General features: G+C 50.1%; 1 protein-coding gene across 10 annotated transcripts in view; it reads right to left on the reverse strand.

The window, feature by feature from the left end:
* LOC144726205 (serine/threonine-protein kinase Sgk1-like) overlaps positions 1-24520 on the reverse strand; it is a 54004-nt gene that overhangs the window by 9470 nt on the left and 20014 nt on the right. For 9 of the 10 annotated variants that reach the window (XM_078604703.1, XM_078604710.1, XM_078604712.1 and 6 more), the window contains 9 exons: positions 20549-20636; positions 17904-17950; positions 14520-14577; positions 13497-13580; positions 8777-8908; positions 5734-5846; positions 4320-4356; positions 2261-2347; positions 745-840 (listed from right to left, as the gene is read on the reverse strand). In XM_078604703.1, the coding sequence (XP_078460829.1) occupies positions 745-840; positions 2261-2347; positions 4320-4356; positions 5734-5846; positions 8777-8908; positions 13497-13580; positions 14520-14577; positions 17904-17950; positions 20549-20636 (742 nt within the window). Of the gene's footprint in view, positions 1-744; positions 841-2260; positions 2348-4319; positions 4357-5733; positions 5847-8776; positions 8909-13496; positions 13581-14519; positions 14578-17903; positions 17951-20548; positions 20637-21428; positions 21633-24520 lie in introns of those variants that run through there. The other variant, XM_078604709.1, reaches the window with a different exon arrangement.

Below are 24520 nucleotides of genomic sequence, written 5' to 3' on the forward strand. Positions count from 1 at the left end.
TTCCCCAATAGGTTTCATGACCCCCACAGGAATAACCAATGACAATTAAACCCGATATTAAGCATCATAATTTATCGGGGCCAATGATGGACATTGTATGCATTACATAATTGTCGATAAAACAAAACTAGACTAAAAAGATTTTTATTCTACCAGGTAAGGCCCATCGAGCTCTTTTTCAGAAGCGACCTGGCCACAAATCATTCATAGCAGCCAAATACTCTAAACACGTGATGTTCATTCTAAATGTGGAGGGAAAAACTGGAGGACCCGGATGAAAAATCCACGCGGCCAAGGAGAGAACACGCAAACTCCAAATAAACAGGCATCGTCAGGGTCGGGATCCAACCCACGACCTCCGGCATACCAGGCGAGGGAGTTAACATCTCGGCACCGTGGTGCCCCTAAACAAACTGGTTGAGTTTCGATTTGAAGCTTTCGTGACTGCAAGGATTCATACTCTTAGTTCTTTCGGTAAAGTCACGTAGAAGGGAAATAATAAAATAATAAAAATAAAACATAATAAAATACAATTCTCACGACAGCGTCTTTCCGACAGGCCTGTTCTTCACCTGATGACGGCTGCTTGCGTTGTGGCCGAAACGTCGTGAGAATTGTATTTTATTATGTTTTATTTGTATTATTTTATTACTTCCCTTCTACGTGACTTTACCGAAAGAACCAAGAAGACGAACTGGTTGAGGTTGCGAGGGTGCGGAGGGCGACGATGCGGGTAGTTCTCACCAGGCCATGGATCATCTCGTACAGCACCGAGCCCAGGCACCACCAGTCCACCGTGCGGTCGTACGGCAGCTTCTGGAGGACCTCCGGGGCGAGGTACTGCAACCATCACCAGGCCCAGAAATAAATCACACGCTGCGCCAGAAAATGCCACTGCCGACGTGCAGTGTCCGAGGGATGCATTCGGATTTTAAGGAACAATTTCCGATATTTTTGGATGATTTATTCAGTATACTTGTGTAACATGTCTGCGTGCTAACAACGGTGGACCTCACCCGATGCCAGGTGACGGAAAAATGGTCTTCGGGTCAAATCGACACGATATTTATTTTATGGATCGTGCAAAACTTCATATCTGGGCCAGATTTTTCCAACTTTTCATATTCATCTGAAAATCAGGAGCACATCCCTAATGGTGTCGTACATGGTGTGTGGCGTATGGTTTTATCTGGCATGTAAAGAAAGCTAAGACATCCATACAATTGCCTTTTAACTATCCAAAGAATGAGAATTGGAACAGGTGACAAGGCCTTTGTGGTTACAGCACTAAAGTTTTGTTTCCTCCCTGAACATCGTATATCTTCCTTCAAAATTTGTTTTTCCTGAAGCAGAAGATTGGTGCTGGATACAGCCACATTTACAAATGTGATTTTGAACTTTGATCCTTACCAGTGCAGTATCGATGGGTCAATGTCAATGTGCCGTTTTATTAAGGGACGACTACTGCTGTGGTGTGTTGTTATCTTGCCGTGGTCTGGGACTGTTGTTGTTGTTTTACTGCCTTGCCCAAGCTTGCATATATTGTTGAGAAATCGGCAGGAATTGATAAACCTTTTCGATTTGTACTCATAGATTTTATTTTTATTTGTTTACTTTTAGTGACTTTCTTACATCTCCTACACTTTGCACTCCTGTTGGTTTTAGTATCGTTGTAACTTTCCGACCCGCCCCTGCTGGACATCTGATTCTGGTACGGCACAGCGTGTGATGCTCAGTGTGTTGTGTGCGTGGGGAGCAGTGGTGCAGTGGTTCATGAACTGCGCTACGAATCCGGCGATCCGAGTGCAATTCCCGCTCACGGCCAACAACACAAGTGACGATTACAATGTGTAACAATTTTTGTATTTTGTTCCTGGGTAGTAAGTGTTATTTCGTAATTGCTTATGCCTCAAAAGTACAGAAAATGGCTATTATTCCCCACAAACTTTGCTTTTGTGACCAGGACAGTGATATTTCGAATTTTACCTATTTTCAATGAGAAAACGGGCGAATTTGTGTCTTTTCGTTCACATAAAGTCAGAAAAAAAGTAAATATGAATCAAAATTAACATGTATTTATGCTAAAGTAATACACATTTATATTTGTGCTTTACCCCACATTATTTATTAAAACGCGATTTTTTTATTTTACACAACGCGTTGTTCTTCATGAAGGCAACGACAATTACCGCCGTGTTCTAGGAGAAACAACGGAGACTGTACAGAGTGGGGGGGGGGGGGGTGAGGCCCTGCCATTCACCTCCGGGGTGCCACAGAAGGTGGAGGTGGTGTCCTTGGGCTCGATGCCCTCTTTGCACAGCCCAAAGTCCGTGAGCACGATGTGGCCCTGAGCAGCACAGGGAGACAGCACGGAGCCATGAGCCTGAAGCTCAACCGTAGGCACGCATCATCCCGGCCAGCAGACACGCGGCGCTGTGGTACCAGAGGTACAGTCAATTATCATTGATCCGGCGGCTTTGGGGACGTCCATAAATGACGTCACGCGATTTTGAACGATTTTTTTACCCCCCCCTCCCCTCGTCACACGGCGTCACAAAGTCAGACCCCCCCCCCCTGAAATATGACGTCACAAAGCTCTGCCACCCCCCCCCCCCGAAAAATAAAACATGCTTCAAATTGCTTTAAACTATTGTCATTGTAGTGCGTATTTAATGTGGCGCTGCACTCTGATGTTGTAGGAGAAAACATTTATGAAAAAGTCTATTTAATTAAGTAGAACGTGTTGTCTATATTTATTTAAAGTTGCGCATTTTCATGTGACGTCACATTTCTCACCCCCCCCCCCCCCATCGTCACAAATTTCTGACCCCCACCCCCCAGGTACGTGACGTCATTTATGGACGGCCCCTTTGGGGGTAAAGGGAGCGCGAGATTTAAAAAAATGCCAGGTAATCACTACTTATTATTTAAAATAGCTTATCTTTGCAAATTCTTGAATACCATTATGTCTTTAGTTGTTGTGTATACGTTATTTTAGTGTTTTAAACGTGTTTACAACGTGAAATAAATAAACGTAAATTTTTTTACGAGAACAAATATCCTCCTGTAAAAAGTTACTGTAATAATCACTGTACTGTACTTGCCACTCAAATCTTGAAGACCGGATTGATGATAGGGTGTGCATACATAATTGGACCCTGAAATCAAGCACAACTACTTTTTTGACATGCACGTAGTGCCGATCACAGGATTGGTACAACCTTTGGAGCGGTTTTTGGCAGTATTCGCCTGATTGGCCCGGGACCGCCGGATAATGTTGGAAGCCGGATAATCTCGCGCCGGATAATAATAATCGATGATCGACTGTATGTATAACTTCTTTCACACCACCGTACGTAGTCAACCAGCCGCTGCTAATCGGAGGTGCGGGGGAAGGACGTAAAACTAGACACCAAAAAGCCGTTGATAAATAAATACATTTTCAATTTAGACGCAACGGCCCAGCCCCGGCAAAGTCTCGGCGAATGGTGGCGCCCTCACCGCGCAATGGAAACACTCAATGAGGAAACTGGGGGTGTGTTTGCTAAATAGAAATTGCCCTTGGTCAGCTTCCACCGCACGTCACTATTACTTCGCATTCTAGGTTCTGTTTTGGGTTTTTCGGTAATTTGTTAGCCGCGCTTACGAGTCACGCTTAAGGACATCTGCTGACATTTGTTGTCAAGCAGCTGTCATCCCTCCATCGCACGCAGTCGCCTTTGTGGCCCGGGTTCCCATTGAAAGCGAGGCTCTTAAGCCTCAATGAGTTATCGGCTTGTTGAGTAGAGGATATGTCTGTAACGTGTTTGCTGTCCTGCCTCGCACCACTGTGAGACACTGGGTAGTGCTTATCCACATACACGAACAATTTTTACGATTAAAATTTTAACAGGTAAGGCCCACGACTGAGCTGTTTAGCTTTTTTCAGAAGCGTCTGGCCACAAATATTAGCCCAATGAAGTGGCTTTTCACGTGGATATTTATATCAGGGAAAACCGGAGGACCTGGAGAAAAATCCATGCACCCACGGAAAATATGCAAACACCAAATATACATGGAACAACCTCCTGTGTACCAGGTGAGGTAGTTAACATCTCACCACCATGGCGCTCCACAGCTCAAAGTGGAAATTGCACATTCCTTTGGCAGGCTCTGTCCCATCCTTAACAAATCCTGGGAGGGATGGGATAGCAATGACGATGATCCAATGTGTCCGAGTGAAGTTTAATTGGTCCTGAAGCGATTTGTCCATTTAATAGATCATTCTCAACACTTGCTCATCTTCTCTTATAATAAAATAAAAAAAACTGAAAACATACCTTTGAGTCGAGGAGGATGTTCTCTGGCTTCAGGTCTCTGCGGAAGTCAAGGGTGTCAGATGCGATTTATTTAATATAAAAACATGAAACGGTCAAAACAAAGGTGCACATTCATCAAGGCTTCAGCATTTATTTTGTCACTTGCTAGAAAGAGTTTTCTCTTTCTATGTTTGGGTTTGCATGTTGTATTGTTACGTGTGTGTGTGTGTGGTTAATCTGAGAGTAGTTGCACGCTGTATAAGTCAATGTTGCCAGGAGTTCTCTCATCAGCTTTGCGTGGTGTTACTGTGATCTCTGTGTCTGTGTGCAGTTCGTTTTCGCGTCTCCATCACCTCCATGCCAGCGGCAGGCCTCCGAACAGCGCACAATTCATGTTTCAGCAGTCCAGGTGTGGGTCATTCGTACGTAAATCATAGCGGAATAATCTACAGCTCTTTGTCAGTCCACTGCTATGCCGGTCATGGGCAATGTTGGTCCGTACTTCACCACCCTGGTCAGTACGGAGTAGGGAGGGGCGACTACTGTGCGTTGTTGTCTTGGTGTGTTCTGCGACTGTTGTTGGTGTTGTTGTTTTGCTACCTTGCCCTAGATTCCATTTAGTATTGAAAAATTGGAAGGAGTGTATGTACTCATGCAATGTGTACTTTTTACGTTGTAAATAGAAGTTTAATTACGTATTTATGTTTAGTGACTTGCTTGCCTTAACTCTACTTTGCACTATTAGCGTGTTTTTGTATTGTTTGTTGTAATTTTCGAACCCTGCTCCCCGACTGGACATCTGTGAAAAAGAGCTTCATAGCTCATCGGATTTTTCCGGGATACATCAAGATGACCATTCTGAGGCTGCAGTCCATCCTCTTTGTCGGGGAGCGGATTCCTCCGTGTCTCAGCCGGCACCGTGCAATGGGCGCAAGTAGGCGAGGCTGGAGGCCGGACCGCAGACAGAGCGGCCCCAAAGCCTGACGGCGCTTTCTTGACAGCCTGGAGGCACGGCCACGGCCAGGCTTCCTGCGAACGGTGGCCTGGGCGAATACTCTTAACTTAGCGAGTAATCCTCTGGTAGTAACCCCGTTACTTGTCAAAATGCCTTGATTTGCTCGTCTCACTCTGGCCCATTATTGGCACAAATACTAATTGAGGCTGATGCTGGTGAAATGTTTGGCAGCATCGGTTCAGAAATCACTCGCGACCGATGTTAGACGCGGCCCAGAATCAAACTCAGAGGGTTGTCTGCTTAGTAGCGTGGTGTGCCGACCACCACCGTGACGCCGCTCCCCCACCCCGCACCATTAGCTACTGCCCCTCGTAGAAGACGCCACTGCAGGTGTCGCACTCGCCCGCTGCAATGTAACCACCCTGCAAGTCACGCTGGACGTCCACGGCGCAGCAGCAGCAGCGTGCACGCGGCAAGCACCTGTAGACGATGTTGAGGGAGTGCAAGTGGCCGATGGCGCTGGCGATCTCCGCTGCGTAGAAGCGAGCCCGCTGCTCCGAGAAGCATCTCTCCCTCTGCAGGTGCAGGAACAGCTGGTTGCCGCAGACACGAGCAGGTTCACACACACGCACACACAGTTATATAGTCATACAGGTACACAAGCACAAAGGTCACCCATAATGTCTATAACAGACTGTTGGGGCAAGTGCTGTCTGAAGGCCGGGATGGCACACGAGGAGGTGGGTGGCAAGCACGACGCCTGGCCCCCTTTGTCTCCCCAGTGGTGATGCTTACACACTGCACCGGGTACTCATTTGAGGCTAAGTCGACCTAGGAGATGCCCAGGACCGGTTCAGATAATCGTCACTAATGTTGGCCGTGAGCGCAGTGCGCTAACCGCTGCACCACTGCTCACCTAGGCCCACACAAGCAGACATGTGGACGCACGCACAGTCATAGAGACATTCAGGAACACACAGTCCACAGACAAAGATCCCCCTATAGCCTTAACAGACTGGTGGGGCAAGTGCTGTTAGTGAGCACCTATTAAAGCTGAAATGGCACATGAGGGGACTTGCATGGCCTGCACCATGCCTGGCTGCTTTTATTTCCCCAGTGCTCCTTGTTTTCCCACCACACTAGCTACTGATATCAAGCTAAGTGGGGGAGCACGAGGTATCATTCGGCAATGATGTGAGCCTTGGCCGGGAATCAAACTCGGGCCACGGGGATTGTTATCGCAGTGCGCTAACCAGTGTGCCACCACTCCCACAGGGGCCCAGGCATGCACGTGCAGATGTCCACGCACAAACGGGCCCATGCTGTTTGTTTCTTGCAGTGATTCTGTTTGGATTTTGTTACCATTTGTGTTCCGACTGTGCCACGTAAAATTCGTTTCCTGAGGCAGAGGAACGTTGCAGAATTCCCATCGTCAGCAGGCTCATGGCACGCAATGACTCCGACGATGGCAACAACTGCGAATCTATTTCTAGAGCCACTTCCAATGGCATCTCTTTCTGTCAAAGAATGTTGGCCTTGCAAGAATGTGTGCCACATCACTTCAAAAGGTATGTCAACTTTACCCAGCGGAGGTGAACTAGATTCATTCATAAATCACCTTCCTTTCCATTTGGCCACGTAAAAATGAACATGTTTTAGTCTATTGACCTGTTGCTCTTAGCCTGGTCAATGTTAATCGGAAGAATGTGTGTTGGCGGGCAAATTCCTGGAGGCGGATTAAACAAATGTTGCCGGCGTTTGTATTGCTATTGGCAAATGTACTACCCAGGGATGCTCCACTACAGTGCATGGTAAACTAGTTTGGGAAAAGTGAGAAAGTTAATTTAGCCGATTGGATGTTTTGCAGCCTGATAAGAAGGTTTAAACCATCCAACTCCTCCCTGCATCGTGCAAACTGGTTCGGTCAAGGTGCCTGGAATGGAGCCCAGAGCCCAGGATCTTGAGTTGTGCCAGCCCCCCTCCTACACCACTGTTGTAATGTTTTTTTTTTACTATTTTTTGTTTTAACAAAACAATTCACATACCTGTCAACACATATGATTTGCCCCGTATTCTCGTACAGGGAAATTGAGTTGAGTTTTCAGGTCCATACGGCGTACAGCCGTTTCAATACGAGCAAAAAATGTTGTCTATTTGTTTGTGTTTCCCTCGTGATGGGACTTTGTAGGATGAACTTTGAGATTTATAAGGGGCACGGGGTGACCAATAAGGTCTGAATTAGTCAGTAATAAGGTAGGGGCGCTGATAAGGGGTTGACAGGTGTGGATTCAGGTACATAACAGAGGATATGAAAGGAGGTTGACACCAGCACATTCACGGATTAACAGTGCAATGGAAACCTGTCCAAGCCGCATGTTTCAATAAACTCTACAACCCTGGTGTCTCCCTGAGCCCTGGTACCCCGGTGGTGATCTCCACCCACCTGGGTGAGCAGCGTGCGGTGGGCAGCCGTCACGTCACAGCACGGGCGCACGCTCCGTTCGGTCACCAATTACCCGGCTCTCAGGGTTATTACGTTATCATTTGTGCATGAGAACCTCGCTCTCATACACAATGCGAGTGAGCAGCGCCACCCCATCTACTCGGCGTTTGGACCAGAAGTCACTTGAAGAAGGGATGCCAAGGGTGGCTCTGTGAAATCCACTTCAGTGGGCCGCTCTCTCGCACGGAGGGCCGCACTGCTGTGCGTGACGCAACACCGATTGCACTTACCGGAACACAACTGGGGATAGAGACAACAACGATTGCTTGTATATGTAGTAGGTTCAAATTAGGTGCACACACACGCAACTTGGAGGCAACACTATTTATTAAACGGTAAATAATATAACACTCTACATGAGGTGGTGACCACCTTCCTCAACTCACTAACACTCTGGAACACGACACAGACTGGACCAGGCAGGCAACGGCCTGCCTGGCCCAGGACGACGACTCGGGACTTGACGACCAATGATGTCTTCACCTTGTAGTCCAGTACAACAGCAGCCTCGCTCTGCGTTCACACCACGCTTATATTTGGTTTGGCGTGGCTGGCTCCGCCCCGGCGTGGCTGGCTCTCTTCAGGCCACGCCTCCCTTCCCAGGACACGCCTCACTTCCCCCACCTCTGGGAGGGTCCGGATCCCTCCACCACGTGACCCCCCAGGCACCCCCTTGGGGCCCCCAGCCTTCGTACGGGCCGACACAGTAGTGACCTTTCTCTGTCACTACATATACAAAGGGCACGAACGCGAGGGCGAGCGTGTGTCTTGCAGCTGTGCGAGTGAGTGAGGGCTCCAGGTGGGCACACGTGTTGGAGTGAGCTTGTGCTTCGTGTGCGCAATTGACGGCACTCAAATGCGCGCGCGCGTGCGTGTAATGCGACACTGCACACAAGTGGTTCATTCCCGCAGGTAGGCGGCGGCGTTGTGCGCTAACGTGAGTGTGTGAGCGTCAGAATCTGTGCGCGTGACGCGTGAGCGAGCCAGCGGGTGGGTGGACGCGCGAGCGCACACACATACCTCTCCACCGTTGACGTAGTCGAGGATGAAGTAGAGCTTGTCGGCCGTCTGAAAGGAGAAATGTAGCCCCACCAGGAAGGGATGCTTCACGTTCTTCAGCAGCACGTTGCGCTCCGCCATGATGTGCTTTTGCTGCGAAGGCACGAGGCGTCGAGGAGACCGTCAGCGGCGACCTCGCGGTGGTTGGGCACGGGGTCGTGGGTTGTGAACGACACCGACTGTGCGTGTGTGTGTGCGAGTGTGTGTGTGTGCGAGTGTGTGTGTGTGTGCGAGTGTGTGTGTGTGTGCGAGTGTGTGTGTGCGTGCGAGTGTGTGTGTGTGCGAGTGTGTGTGTGTGTGCGAGTGTGTGTGTGTGTGTGGTCCGGCAAAACAACCTCCTACCTCCTCGCGGTGCCGGACGGGCAACACTGTCGTGGGCAGTGCTGTGGGGGGAGGTCCAATGCCCATTGGCCTCTCCCCTCATGGCGTCTGTGACCACCACAGTGGCTAAACGGGGGCTCTGGACGGGTGCGAGGGGCTGGTAACCCCTCCACCTTCAATTAACCACCACTAAACTACGAATTAAACATAAACCTGTAACTAATAAGCTTGTGCCGGAGGCCCCGGGGGGTCAGGCTTTTATGACGTCTCCTGGTCAAACCCCATTTGGCGGAGCCAGGAGATTGAATTTTCACCCTCGGGGCTCCTCCAGAAACAACGAAAAACCATTGCGGATGGCCACGTGGAATGTTCGAACGCTCACTGCGGAGGAGAGGCTGCCACTCCTCTGTCGGGAGCTGGACCGGTACCGCCTGGATCTCTGTGGCATTCAGGAGGTCCGGTGGACCGGTTCTGGATCCTGCCACCATGAGGGGTGGACAGTCCTCTACTCGGGGCAGGAGACTGCCAAACAACAGGGTGTGGCTCTTCTTCTGAACAAAAGAATGAAGGGGGCGTGGGAGCGTGGCGGTGAGGTGTGGGAAGCTGTAAGCCCCAGGATACTTTGGGCTCGCCTTCCCATCAATCAGAGGCGAGGAGTGGTGGTCGTGGTTACTTATGCCCCCACCGAAGACGAACATTCGTGGAGGGATGCAGGCAAAGCCGATGAGTCAGACGCTTTCTATGACCTCCTGTCACAGGTGCTGGCTAAAGTGGCCACTCGGGACAGAGTCATCTTGTTGGGTGACTTCAATGCCCGAGTTGGTCATGATGCTGGCACCTGGTCTGGAGTGATTGGAAGGCATGGGCCAGATCAGCTCAATAATAACGGTAGGAGGCTGCTAGATTTTTGTGCAGCCCATGGGCTTGTAATTACCAACACGCTCTTCCGGCATCGGCGCATCCACACAACATCATGGATACATGCCGGGTCCAAGCAAGAACATCTGCTGGACTACATAGTGACGGACCAGCGGATGCGAGCCCATGTCCTTGACACCAGGACCTACCGTGGAGCTGATCTGCCCTCTGACCATCGACTAGTCATCTGTAAGATGCGCCTGCCATTCTTCCACTCCGGTGGTGGGTGTACACCCAGGATCCCATTCCAACCAAAAGTGGCCTGGTCTCAGTTAGCTGATGAAAGTTGCAAGCGAGAATTTCATCATCGCTTGCAGCTGGGGTTGGCATCGTCCCCCACTCCACCTGATGTCGAGGGTAAATGGGCGAGGTTTAAGACTGTGACTCATGCAGCTGCAATGGCTGCTTTGGGTACGCGGTCCAGACCTCCCCAGAAACCCTGGCTGACAGAGGAGGTGTTCAGGTTAATTGAGAAAAAGCGACAGGCCGACTCTCATCGCCTACAGCATCCCACGTCAGAGAATGAGGAGGTTTACCGCAGCCTTCGCTCGGAGGTTCGGAGAGCCGTAAGGCACTGTAAGGATGGGTGGTGGTCGCGGGTTGCTGAAGAGATGGAGTCTGCCTCAGTGGCCCGCGATCACAAATCACTATTTAACTCCATCAAAAAAGTAACCTGCAGCGCCACACCTATTACCATCATTAGAGGAAAAAACGGTGATCCAATCTCCGACCCCCAGGAACAGGTTTGCAGATTTGCTGAGCATTTCTGTGAGGTCCTGGGGGAGGGAAAATCTCTCAGCCAGGAAAACATCATGGCACAAAGTGGGGATAACCCTGCTGAGGCTGCGGTGCCTCAAATATTGGAGGAGGTCACCCCCTGTGAGTGGCTGGCTGAGGTACCAGCTGTTGAGGAAGTACTGAGGGCGATCCGGAGTCTGAGACCAGGGAAGGCACCGGGCAGAGATGATCTCCCAAGCGAAATGCTGAGGGAGGGTGGCGTTTGTGCACAGACTGCCCTATATGACATCATAACAACAGTCTGGACCACTGGACGGGTTCCGCAGGACTGGAAGGATGCCCTGGTGGTCCCCCTCTTTAAGAAGGGGGACCGTACTGACTGTAACAACTACAGGGGCATCTCACTCCTCAGTGTGCCGGGTAAGGTCCTGGCAAGGATTATTCAACATCGCCTTGCTAGGCACGCTGAGGAGAGGCTTGCGGAGCCCCAATGCGGTTTCAGGAAAGGGCGGTCCTGCACAGATGCCATATTTTCTGTCCGTCTGCTACTGCAGAGGTGTAGGGAATTCCAAAAAGACCTACATCTCTGCTTTATTGACCTGGTCAAGGCCTATGATACCATCAGTAGGACTGGGCTCTGGGTTGTTCTTCGTGCTTTCGGAGTCCCTGACCCTCTGCTGACGATCATTAAGGACCTTCATGATGGTGAGCGGGCCCGGGTAAAACTACGTGGCCGGGAGTCGGAGCCTTTCCCTGTACACCTTGGGGTGCGACAGGGATGTCCTCTGGCTCCCACATTATTTAACATCTATTTCGACTGCGTAGTTCGTGAAGCCTTCAATAGCTGTACCGGGGGAATTTCCATTTGGTACAGATATAATGGGAGGCTGATCGACGCCCGGGTGCGATCAAGGGATGGCTCCCTATTGGTCAACCACGTTATGTATGCCGATGATTTGGTAATAGCTGCTCATTCAGAATAGGAGTTGGAGACGCTGCTGCTGAGACTGGAGCGTGCCACTAAGAGGTGGGGCCTTACCATCAGCCCCACCAAAACTAAGCACCTGCCTGGGTATTTTGTACCATCGGACACTCCACCCCCACAACTCCCAATTGGTGATGGGGCAGTTGTGGAGAGAGTGGAGAGTTTCCCATACCTGGGCAGTGTGCTTATGACCGGCTCCAGTTTATCAGCAGAGGTCTCACTCCGAATCAGTCGAGCGGCAATATCTTTTCATCAGTTGCGTAACGCTGTGTGGAAGCTACCTGGTCTGTCGCTCCGCACGAAGCTTCAGGTCTTCTCGGCCACGGTCATTCCCTCCCTTCTCTACGCTTGCGAAACGTGGACCCCCCTAGTGGAGCATCTTCGCCGGTTGGAAACATTTAGGCTGGCCTGCCTACGATCCATCCTGGGTTTAACCAGGCTGGATTGTGTGAGGAGCTCACAAGTCCTTGAAAGATCTGGGCAAAGTCCCATCAGTGAGCTCCTCCGGCAGGCAAGGCTGCGTTGGCTGGGTCATGTAGCCCGCATGCCCAGCCACCGCATGCCTAAACAGCTTTTGTTCGGCCGGATCGAGGGGGCTAAACGGGCGCAGCACGGGCTAGAGAAGAGATGGAGTGATGTGGTACAGGAGGACGTGGAGCTGAGTGGACTTGCCGATAACTGGTACCAGCGGTGTCAAGATCGGCCTCTGTGGAGGAGGCTCGTGAAGGACGCTACTGGGCAGTTGGAGGCAGTCGCCCTCCAACAACAACGGAGGGCGGAGGAGCGACGCTCACAACAACGAGCGGAGCGCCGGGTGGCTAAAGCACAGCAAGTTGGTACAGTAGGGGGCACAGGTGGTGCATCAGCCAGTCATCTCGGTCATCTCGGTCAGTCGACCCGTGGCACCTGGGTCTGCCCCGTGACCTCCTGCCAGCGGGCGTTCGACACGTCACGTGGCCTCAAGGTGCACATGGCCTGGCACAAGCGTCGTGGTGACGTCACCGCCACTTAGTGGCGAATGGCGGTTGTTGTTGTTGTTGTTGTTGGGTGTGTGTGTGTGCGTGTGTGCGTGTGTGTGCGTGTGCGCGTGTGTGTGTGCGTGTGCGCGTGTGTGCGTGTGTGTATGTGTGGGTGTGTGTGTGTGTGTGTGCGTGTGCGTGTGTGAGTGCGTGTGTGTGTGTGTGCGCGTGTGTGTGTGCGTGTGGGCGTGTGCGTGTGTGCGTGCGCGTGTGTGTGTGTGGGTGCGTGTGTGCGTGTGTGTGTGTGGGTGTGTGTGTGCGTGTGTGTGAGTGCGTGTGTGCGTGTGTGTGTGCGTGTGCGCGTGTGTGTGTGTGTGCGTGTGCGCGTGTGTGTGTGTGCGTGTGTGTATGTGTGGGTGTGTGTTTGTGCGTGTGTGTGAGTGCGTGTGTGCGTGTGTGTGCGTGTGCGTGTGCGCGTGTGTGTGTGTGCGTGTGTGTATGTGCGCTCACGGCCAACACCAGTGACGATTATCTGAACCGGTCCCGGGCCTCCCCTAGGTCGACTCGGCCTCAAATGAGTACCTGGTGCGGTGTGTAAACATTGCCACTGGGGAGACAAAGGCGGCCGGGCGTGGTGCTGGCCACCCACCCCGTCGTGTACCGTTGCGGCCTTCACAGGTGCTCGCTAACAGCACTTGCCCCTACAGTCTGTTAAGGCTATATGGGGTATCTTTGTATGTGCGCGTGCGCGTGCTCTCACCTCTCTGCGCTTGAGGATGGCCGACTTCTGCAGGACTTTAACCGCGTAAAATTTCCCATCGGTTTTGTGTTTTGCGAGCAGCACCTGAATGACAACGCAACCGCGTGAGGCAAAAGTGAAACCATCTTGATTTGAAGCTTTCGTGACTGCACGAATCCGTACTCTTTGCTTCTTTCGGTAAAGTCACGTGGGTAAGAAAATTAACAGACACGACGTTTCGATCGCAACACAAGCAACCGTCATCAGGTGAGACGAACGCAGCAGTTCTTCATTCTGTCCTCGTGCTGTGTTCGTCTCAGCTGATGAGGGTTGCTTGAGTAAGAAGTGACATACACGGCGCACGACGTGGCAACACGACAACTCAACGAGAGAGAAACGACGGCCGGACACGGCGCAAGACTGACGTGAATACGGCGGCGAATTGCCCCGAGTCAAAGAAGCCTTTTTCCTAGGTGAGGCGATAATTCTCTATTGGATGGACACTGATTAGCAGCTCGTTTAACTTCACTCCTGACTCCATGAGTCTGAGACGGCTCGCGTGGGAGTTGAATGCATCCCCACATATCTGGCAACAAAATTGACACCTTTTTTACGAGGAGTCATGTTTGCATAGACCACAATACCTGCAGTCATAATACAAACAAAAGACATAACTCTGATAATGTGCACTGTCCTTGAAGTTGATTGGTCCACACCCGAGACAGCTTTCCTTAGAGCCTAGTCTCACATGGGTTGGACCAGATGACGCCAAAAGGCGCACAACTCAAAGACAATGCACCATCAGAGTATGAGAGCTCGGGGTAAGCATTTACACCATTGGAACCTCATTTGCCAGTCAAAAATATGATAATTGTTTTTTTACCCTTTTATCTGGTGTCAATTTTGTTGCCAGATGAAAGGGTAAAAAAAAACAATGATCATATTTTTTCTTCTGGCAAATGAGGTTCCAATGGTGCATCCCCACACTTTTCGAGTCCCTGTTGCGATGCTTGACAGCGGCGACGCGCAAAACGTGGCACTCACCTTGCCAAAGCTGCCTTTCCCAATCACTTTCAAGAAATCAAAGTCCGTGGTTTTGGCTCTGCAAGGTGAACAAATCAAGGGGCATCAGCATCTTTGTCAGAAGGCACGCCAATAAAACTGGCCGCTGTGTTCAACAAGGCTGTTGCCTTCGTGTTTTCTCGTCGTATGTAAGTGTGTGGAACGTATTTCGCACCATACAAAGCCAAGCGTGCTAATCGCAGGTGCGGGGGAAGGATAACTGAACACAAAAATAAGTTAAGAAGAAATGGGTCTCTGTGTGAATCTGTGGGTCTCTATGTGAGTCTACGAATCTCTGTGTGAGTCTATGTATGTTGAACTTCGTTTGCACCGTACGTAGCCAAACGTGCTAATCGGAGGTGTCGGGGAAAGACCACAAATTAAATACAAAATCAGTTTAACAATAAACGAGTTTTCAATCTAAATGTCAACGTGCATAGCTCTAGAAGCCTTTAGTGTTCAGCGTGGTGAGTGTTTGTGTGAGTGTGGTGAGTGTTTGTGTGAGTGTGGCGAGTGTTTGTGTGAGTATGGTGAGTGTTTGTGTGAGTGTGGCGAGTGTTTGTGTGAGTGTCGTGAGTGTTTGTGTGAGAGTGGTGAGTGTTTGTGTGAGTGTGGTGAGTGTTTGTGTGAGTATGGTGAGTGTTTGTGTGTGTGTGGTGAGTGTTTGTGTGATTGTGGTGAGTCTTTGTGTGAGTGTGGTGAGTGTTTATGTGAGTGTGGTGAGTGTTTGTGTGAGTGTGGTGAGTGTTTGTGTGAGTGTGGCGAGTGTTTGTGTGAGTGTGGCGAGTGTTTGTGTGAGTGTGGCGAGTGTTTGTGTGAGTGTGGCGAGTGTTTGTGTGAGTGTGGTGAGTGTTTGTGTGAGAGTGGTGAGTGTTTGTGTGAGTGTCGTGAGTGTTTGTGTGAGTGTGGCGAGTGTTTGTGTGAGTGTGGTGAGTGTTTGTGTGAGTGTGGTGAGTGTTTGTGTGAGTGTGGTGAGTGTCTGTGTGAGTGTGGTGAGTGTTTGTGTGAGTGTGGTGAGTGTTTGTGTGAGTGTGGCGAGTGTTTGTGTGAGTGTGGCGAGTGTTTGTGTGAGTGTGGCGAGTGTTTGTGTGAGTGTGGTGAGTGTTTGTGTGAGTGTGGCGAGTGTTTGTGTGAGTGTGGCGAGTGTTTGTGTGAGTGTGGCGAGTGTTTGTGTGAGTGTGGTGAGTGTTTGTGTGAGTGTGGTGAGTGTTTGTGTGAGAGTGGTGAGTGTTTGTGTGAGTGTGGTCAGTGTTTGTGTGAGTGTGGTCAGTGTTTGTGTGAGTGTGGTGAGTGTTTGTGTGAGTGTGGCGAGTGTTTGTGTGAGTGTGGTGAGTGTTTGTGTGAGTGTGGTCAGTGTTTGTGTGAGTGTGGTGAGTGTTTGTGTGAGTGTGGCGAGTGTTTGTGTGAGTGTGGTGAGTGTTTGTGTGAGTGTGGTCAGTGTTTGTGTGAGTGTGGTGAGTGTTTGTGTGAGTGTGGCGAGTGTTTGTGCGAGTGTGGGGAGTGTTTGTGTGAGTGTGGTGAGTGTTTGTGTCAGTGTGGTGAGTGTTTGTGTGAGTGTGGTGAGTGTTTGTGTGAGTGTGGTGAGTGTTTGTGTCAGTGTGGTGAGTGTTTGTGTGAGTGTGGCGAGTGTTTGTGTGAGTGTGGCGAGTGTTTGTGTGAGTGTGGCGAGTGTTTGTGTGAGTGTGGCGAGTGTTTGTGTGAGTGTGGTGAGTGTTTGTGTGAGAGTGGTGAGTGTTTGTGTGAGTGTCGTGAGTGTTTGTGTGAGTGTGGCGAGTGTTTGTGTGAGTGTGGTGAGTGTTTGTGTGAGTGTGGTGAGTGTTTGTGTGAGTGTGGTGAGTGTCTGTGTGAGTGTGGTGAGTGTTTGTGTGAGTGTGGTGAGTGTTTGTGTGAGTGTGGTGAGTGTTTGTGTGAGTGTGGTGAGTGTTTGTGTGAGTGTGGTTAGTGTTTGTGTGAGTGTGGTGAGTGTTTGTGTGAGTGTGGTGAGTGTTTGTGTGAGTGTGGTGAGTGTTTGTGTGAGTGTGGTGAGTGTTTGTGTGAGTGTGGTGAGTGTTTGTGTGAGTGTGGTGAGTGTTTGTGTGAGTGTGGTGAGTGTTTGTGTGAGTGTGGTGAGTGTTTGTGTGAGTGTGGTGAGTGTTTGTGTGGTGAGTGTTTGTGTGAGTGTGGTGAGTGTTTGTGCGAGTGTGGTGAGTGTTTGTGTGAGTGTGGTAAGTGTTTGTGTGAGTGTGGTGAGTGTTTGTGTCAGTGTGGTGAGTGCTTGTGTGAGTGTGGTGAGTGTTTGTGTGAGTGTGGTGAGTGTTTGTGTGAGTGTGGTGAGTGTTTGTGTGAGTGTGGTGAGTGTTTGTGTGAGTGTGGTGAGTGTTTGTGTGAGTGTGGTGAGTGTTTGTGTGAGTGTGGTGAGTGTTTGTGTGGTGAGTGTTTGTGTGAGTGTGGTGAGTGTTTGTGCGAGTGTGGTGAGTGTTTGTGTGATTGTGGTGAGTGTTTGTGTGAGTGTGGTGAGTGTTTGTGTGAGTGTGGTGAGTGTTTGTGTGAGTGTGGCGAGTGTTTGTGTGAGTGTGGCGAGTGTTTGTGTGAGTGTGGCGAGTGTTTGTGTGAGTGTGGTGAGTGTTTGTGTGAGTGTGGTGAGTGTTTGTGTGAGAGTGGTGAGTGTTTGTGTGAGTGTCGTGAGTGTTTGTGTGAGTGTGGCGAGTGTTTGTGTGAGTGTGGCGAGTGTTTGTGTGAGTGTGGTGAGTGTTTGTGTGAGTGTGGTGAGTGTTTGTGTGGTGAGTGTTTGTGTCAGTGTGGTGAGTGTCTGTGTGAGTGTGGTGAGTGTTTGTGTGAGTGTGGTGAGTGTTTGTGTGAGTGTGGTGAGTGTTTGTGTGAGTGTGGTGAGTGTTTGTGTGAGTGTGGTTAGTGTTTGTGTGAGTGTGGTGAGTGTTTGTGTGAGTGTGGTGAGTGTTTGTGTGAGTGTGGTGAGTGTTTGTGTGAGTGTGGTGAGTGTTTGTGTGAGTGTGGTGAGTGTTTGTGTGAGTGTGGTGAGTGTTTGTGTGAGTGTGGTGAGTGTTTGTGTGAGTGTGGTGAGTGTTTGTGTGAGTGTGGTGAGTGTTTGTGTGAGTGTGGTGAGTGTTTGTGTGGTGAGTGTTTGTGTGAGTGTGGTGAGTGTTTGTGTGAGCGTGGTGAGTGTTTGTGTGAGCGTGTTGAGTGTTTGTGTGAGTGTGGTGAGTGTTTGTGTGAGTGTGGTCAGTGTTTGTGTGAGTGTGGTGAGTGTTTGTGTCAGCGGGGTGAATGTTCCACTGGATTGAGTGTTTTCATGCTGGCCAGTTGGTGTCCACGTTTATTGGGTTCGTGTTGAGTTCACATTATATTTTTGTCCAACTGGTAAACACTCACTGTGGGTTTGCAGACGGACCGAGGTTGATCGTGTCAGAGTCATTATTCTGCAAAAAAAAGAAAAAAAGTCATTCAGGTTTTTTTCCCCCCACGCACACCTGGCACACTTTGTGGGAGGGAAATATCCAGACACGTACGGGCAGTGCTGAGCAGTGCATGTTTACAAGTTTAGAGGTCATCTAAATGGGCTGTCACCGAAACCTGTTCACTGTGACCCTGGCTCCTAACACTCTGTAGAGACAAAGTTCGTTTTCCTGAATTTAGATTTCAGTTCTTGAGTGAGAGCGTACCGTTATCCCATCGGTTGTGTTTAAATGCCGCGTATGAACACCTCTATCTCGACAGGCTACTTGACAATAAACGATAGCGATGGATGTAAAACCTCCGATTTAAAATGCTCCGTATGAAACTCTTCTCACACAGAGGGGGATGGCCCGATTCGCGTACGCTTCTTGTTCTGACTCCCAGAAATATTGTTCAATTTCTACAGCAGCCGTTCCTACAAATTCTTATGCAACATGTTGGTGCCATACCTCTGTGTGCACTCTAATGTCACCGTGAACTACCAAAGGTTCACTTGAAAGGGCGATAAGGAGGACAGGTGTTGTGGGTTCCCTAACTGCGATGACTGGCGGACGCACCCCACTTGTGTGAACCTTCTGCGTTTTAGCCGCCTGGCGCGCCTTTCATTGTGAGCGTCGCTCCTCCACCTCCCGTTGTTGCTGGAGGGCGACTGCCTCCAACTGCCCAGTAGCATCTTTCACGAGCCTCCTCCAGAGGCCGATCCTGACACCGCTGGTACCGGTTATCGGCATGTCCACTAAGCTCCACGTCCTCCTGCACTACACCAGCCCACCTCTTCCCTAGCCCGTGTTTAACCGCCTCTTGTCCAGAAAAACAGAAACTGTTCAGGCATCCGATGGCTGGGCATGTGGGCTACGCGACCCAGCCAATGCAGACAATGCAGCCAATGCAGCCAATGCAGCCAATGCAGCCAATGCAGCCTAATGCCAGAATTCCACAAAAGTGTGATCTACGTAGGGCACCACGTCTCAGAAGGATGGGACTTAAAACAAAAACATTCGGTCGACCACCTCTTTCAAATCATCCCATTGGCCCAACCGTCCAGCCTCGCCTGCAGTGACAAGTGTAGTGAAGTGTCATCCAGCAGGGTTCACGCAGAGGGTGGAAAATCGACGAGGAATTAATTTAACTTCATCAGCATCACGAGAGTACAGTGCACATGCTGGGTGGAGGCGTTAGGGTTAGTTAAGCACGTGCTTTAAAGGCACTAAAATGTTGATAAAAGCTTTCTCCGAGAATCAACAATTTAATGTCCTTGAGTGGGTGGGAGGGAGGACGGAAACGAGCTGAAGCCGTACGCTCGTGCTGCGACTCTTAAAATATCGAACGTGCCCTTGGCCAAACTAGACAAAGAAAACAACGCAGGACACTGCCCCGCATGAGGCCTGTTCGATTGTCTATTATGCTCCAGTCGCCGTGAATGAGAATGAAAACGTGCATGACTTACAGACACCACTAATCACCGTATGTGTGTGGAGGAAACTCACGTGCCCACAGAAAATCAACGCCAACAGGAATAAAGCACCAAACTCCAGGGGTAGCTTATTAAATAAAAAAGTAAATCTTACTTTGTACTATCTCCTAAAGACGTCCGGTATGGGTCTCTAAACTACACTATTTTTTTATTTTAAACAAAAACTAAACTCTTTTTTATTTTACAAGGTAAGGCCCACTGAGCTTTTTTTAGAAGTGATCCGGCCACAAATGACAGTTCAACGAAGTGGCATTTGATGTGGAAATAGCAGCCACATACTCTAAACGCATGTTTCTAAATGTAGAGGAAAAAACCAGAGGACCTGAAGAAATATCCACGTGACCATGGGGAGAGACACATGCAAACTCCAAATATAAAGGCATCATCAGGATCAAGATCGAACCGACAACCTTCTGCATACCAGGAGAGGGAGTTAACATCTCACCACCGCGGCGCATACATCATAACACTGGTCAACAAAAAAAACATTTTTTTCTGGCCTGGCCTTTTGCAGCTGTTTTAGACTAATTTCAGGGTGCTGGTTCCAAATCTGATCTCAGATTTGCTCTATCACATCTCATTTTTATGCTATCGGCATACCCCATTTTCATTGATTTTACCCGAAATTAACTCTGTCACTTATGATTACAAGTTGTTGCGAGTCAGTGACTGCTTTAGTGTTAAAATATGGTGCTGTATTTTTTGGATAGTGTGTTTATAATATCAGCTTATGTAGATATCCACATTTATTTAATATTTTTCTTCTGCAGTTTTTATTGAAAATGCAATATTTTACATCTCAAAAACCTGATGTGATAGACAAAAACTGATGCCAGATTTGGAATCAGCACCCCAAAATTACCGTAAAACCGTTGGAATACCTTATGCCAGAAAAAGTGTGTTGACCAGTGTTATCATCGCCCTCGCCCCTGCGTCATCCACGAATATCCATCTTTCGCACCTGACGTCGCCTAGTAACCAACCACACGCGAAGCAGCCAGCGCCGTCCCCCCTTCCCAGGTGGGACGGCAGCGTGCAGTGGCTTGCAGCCTGCACGCAAGCGCACGTGAGCACGATGGACACTCACCAGATTGTGGTTTGAGTTGGTCTGCGCAGCCGGCTGGGAGCGCTTCTTGCCGCGGTGGTCCATTTGTAAGAAGGCTTGCACGTCGGGGCTGTGCACAAAGGAAAAGATCCCCCCCCCGTGTAGCCTTAACAGACTGTTGGGGCAAGTGCTGTTAGCAAGTAGTAGCACCTATGAAGGCCGGCATGGCACACGAGGGGGTGGGTGGCCAGCACCACGCCCGGCCGCCTTTGTCTCCCAAGCGGTGTTGTTTATACACTGCCACCAGCACCGGTTCAAATAATCGTCACTGGTGTTGGCCGTGAGCGGGAATGGAACTCGGGTCGCCAGGTTCGTACCGCACACACGCTCACTTGCACACAGGCAAAGACAAAGACATTCCGCACAGCCAGATAGACTGATGGAGCAAATGCTGTTAGTGAGCACCATTGATGTTAGCCGTGACCAGGAATCAAACTCAGGTAGCTGGGTTTGTCGCACAATACACTAACCACCACCACTACCACCACCACTACGTGCTCAGCAACAACAACCGCCATTTGCCACCATTATGTGGTGGCGACGTCACAACGGCTCTTGTGCCAGGCTATGTGCACTTTAAAGGTCACGTGAAGTGTTGGAACACCCGCTGGCACATACACACATGGGTACACATGGGTACACACGGACACACGTGCACACAAAGTATCGGTTAAAATGTAGAAGAAAGCATTATCAGCCATTGCTTATATACTTTTTTAAAATCACATGTTTTGATCTCTAACAAAAGTTTCTCTGTGTTTAAATGAACATAACTGGGAGACAAGCTAAGGGACGGCGAGTGTGAGAATCACCAACGGGTTCAAAGATACGCAACAAACGAAAATACATCGCGAATATTCACCAGCGTCGCTGCGGAGAACACGAATTAACAAAATAACGAGGCAGGCAACGTCCTTCCCTCCTCCGCAATGAAGTTGAGCAAACTCAACGCGAACCAGCCGCAGACATTCGGCGCGAGGCTGGCCACGGATCTCGCCCTGGCTGCTGCTGGGCCCTCTCCGCGTGGAGTAGTGAGGGCACGGCGCGGAGTTGTGACCGGCGTGGGCCACCCACGGGTGGTGGGAGGGCAGCCGCCACCAACACCGGGGTGGGTGGGTGGGCAGGCACGGGAGGTGCATGTGGGGGGGGGGTTAAGAGCGTGGGCTGACTCAGCGAGGGCAGAGGGCCATGCCGGGCAGGGTCGGCGGGTTCATGGCGGTTCCCGTGAACTGCGCAGGCAATATGGCGAAGCAAGTCCTGATCGTTTACACGCTCGTCGGCCCGTGTTTGTGTGTTGCTGTTGTGTGGGGAGTGGTGGCTTAGCGGTTAGCGCACTGCGCTATCAACCCGGCAGCCTGAGTTCCATTACCGCTCATAACCAACATCAGTGACGATTATCTGAACCGGTCCTGGGCCTCCCCGAGGTCGACAAAGTCTCAAATGAGTACCTGGTGCGTTGTGTCAACATCGCCACTTGGGAGACAAAGGCGGCCGGGAGTGGTGCTGGCCACCCACCCCCCTTGTGAGCCGTGCCGGGCTTCAGAGGTGATCGCTAACAGCACTTGCCCCAACAGTCTGTTTAGGCTATAGAGGGGATCTGTATCTTTGTGTGGGCATTTCCTCGCTTGTGTTGTGTGGGAAGAGTTTGCACATTGTGCTTCGAACCCGGCCTACTCGATTCAAATCCCAACCAGGACAAATATTGTGACGAGTCCTATATGAACTGGTTTGTCTCTACACAAAACCAGTTGTGTCTGAAATTCTCAAACTAGTTTAGGCCTATCTAAGTCAACTGGGACCATAATGGGCAACACGTGGGGCATTGATTGTCATGCTCATCATAATCATTAGTCGGTTTGAAACAAACGCCCCAGTACCAATCTTTTAACCACGCAGGTCTCAGCAGAATCTTTCTAGCTCGATTGTCCCCCCAGCATTGAACCATGGGACGGTGGCTGGGGAATTTGATAGCTCAGTAACACCCCCGGCTTACGTCGGGGATGCGTTTCTGAAAGTTGCGACGACAGATATTGAAACAACGTCAATCAAAGCGATTGCCAGGGTAGTAGTCGTGGTTGGTGGTGGAGGCGAAGGATTATGAGAGAGGACCGCTGATGCTGTCCTGTGAGTGACGTGAGCGTGGGGTTGAGGCGACGCAAACCGGCTAGCGGTGTTCACAACAAAGCGACGACGTATCTGCGAAACAGTGTAAAAGGGGGAGGCGTAAGCCGCGATGTTACTGCTTTGTATGAGTCAGTGAGTGAGTGAGCCAAGGAGCTCTGTTTCAATGGCGGCTGAGCCAAAGCAGACGATACGGCAGCCAGTTAAATGGGAAGGGATGGTTTACAGGAGCCGTGTAGAAAGCAGTCATGGACACTTTATAAACATGATCATTATTAAATAACAAAATAATAAACAACAAGAACTATGTACAATGTGAAATCTAGGAAGCCAATCCGCAACAACCACATGACGTATGGCAGCAGTGAGAGGAACTCCCACAAGGTGTCTTAAAATGGCATACCGGCGAGGTTTTACAAATTGGCGCTTTACTCTATGAAACATCTCCTTTACCAGTGGCAAAATATAGTAATAGGTTTTTACCCTTTCAGCTGGTACAAAACTGACACCTTTATACAAGGCATCATGTTTGCAATAACCACAACACAAGCAGTCAAAATGCAAACAAAAAGAAACAACTCTGATAATGATATGCTCTGTCCTTTATCAGAGTTGTTTCTTTTTGTTTGCATTTTGACTGCTTGTGTTGTGGTTATTGCAAACATGATGCCTTGTATAAAGGTGTCAGTTTTTGTACCAGTTGAAAGGGTAAAAACCTATTACTATAAATTGGCGCTTCTTAACTTGAATTTAGAGTCATTCCAAAAATGACATTTTCAAGTTCCGGCCGCAATCACATTGCCTGGCGGCATTCACGAGTGTGCCTCCAGTAGAAGTCGTGGAGCAATGGCCACAATACAGGTAAAGACGGTCGGGTTTGGAGATGAGTGACGAAATTAAATCCGTGCCAGGGCCCATGGCTAATTTGTAGCTCTATAAATTGCGGGAACGGGTGACAAAACGATCAGAGACCCAGTCTTGAACTTCTGGAGATTGCTAGAGGAGCCACCCAGTTCGAGATGCGTATGCCTGTGTGTGCATGTGCGCGCGCGCGTGTGTGCGTGCATGTGTGCACGCGCGTGTGTGTATACGTACATGTGTGTATAATTACATACGCACACATGAAAACAGGAGCAGAGCAAACCTCTGCCCCCCTCGGCCGTGTCTGGGGTGAGCGTGGAATGTTATTACAAACCGACGCTAATTAACGCCATAACCACGGCCAGTCCGAGCCCGAGCCGGTCTAGACCCATCTCGCGGGACAATGGGGCCCCATTGTGAGGAGCGTCCCGTGTTTGTGGCGCTCTCGGTGGGTGTCGGGTGGCCCGAGCCTGGGTGCTTCCATGCCTGAGATCGCCACCACTGCCGGCAACGGCCCAACTGGGCGGCACACAAGGGGCGCACAAAGACAAAGATCCCCCCTCTCCCGTATAGCCTTAACAGACTGTTGGGGCAAGTGCTGTTAGCGAGCACCTATGAAGGCCGGCACGGCACACGAGAGGGGGGTGGGCGGCCAACACCACGCCCGGCCATCTTTGTCTCCCCAGTGACGATGTTTTACACACCACGCCGGATACCCATTTGAGGCTGAGTCGACCTAGAAGAGGCCCAGTACCGGTTCAGATAATCGTCACTTGTACCGGCGGTGAGCGGGAATCGAACTCGGGCTGCCGGGTTCATAGCGCAGCGTGCTAAACGCTACACTACTGGCTTGGACACATGCTCACACGCTTTCCGGTCCAAAAACAAGGGAGATTGACAATTTTTTTTTGCGTTTTGGATCTTTTGTTCACCGATTCTATCCGAATTCTGCAATTGTTCGTCATGACGTTG

Source organism: Lampetra planeri, chromosome 23 (genome assembly GCF_965212315.1).
Source record: "Lampetra planeri chromosome 23, kcLamPlan1.2.h2, whole genome shotgun sequence".
In the NCBI taxonomy this organism is placed as follows: Eukaryota; Metazoa; Chordata; class Hyperoartia; order Petromyzontiformes; family Petromyzontidae; genus Lampetra; species Lampetra planeri.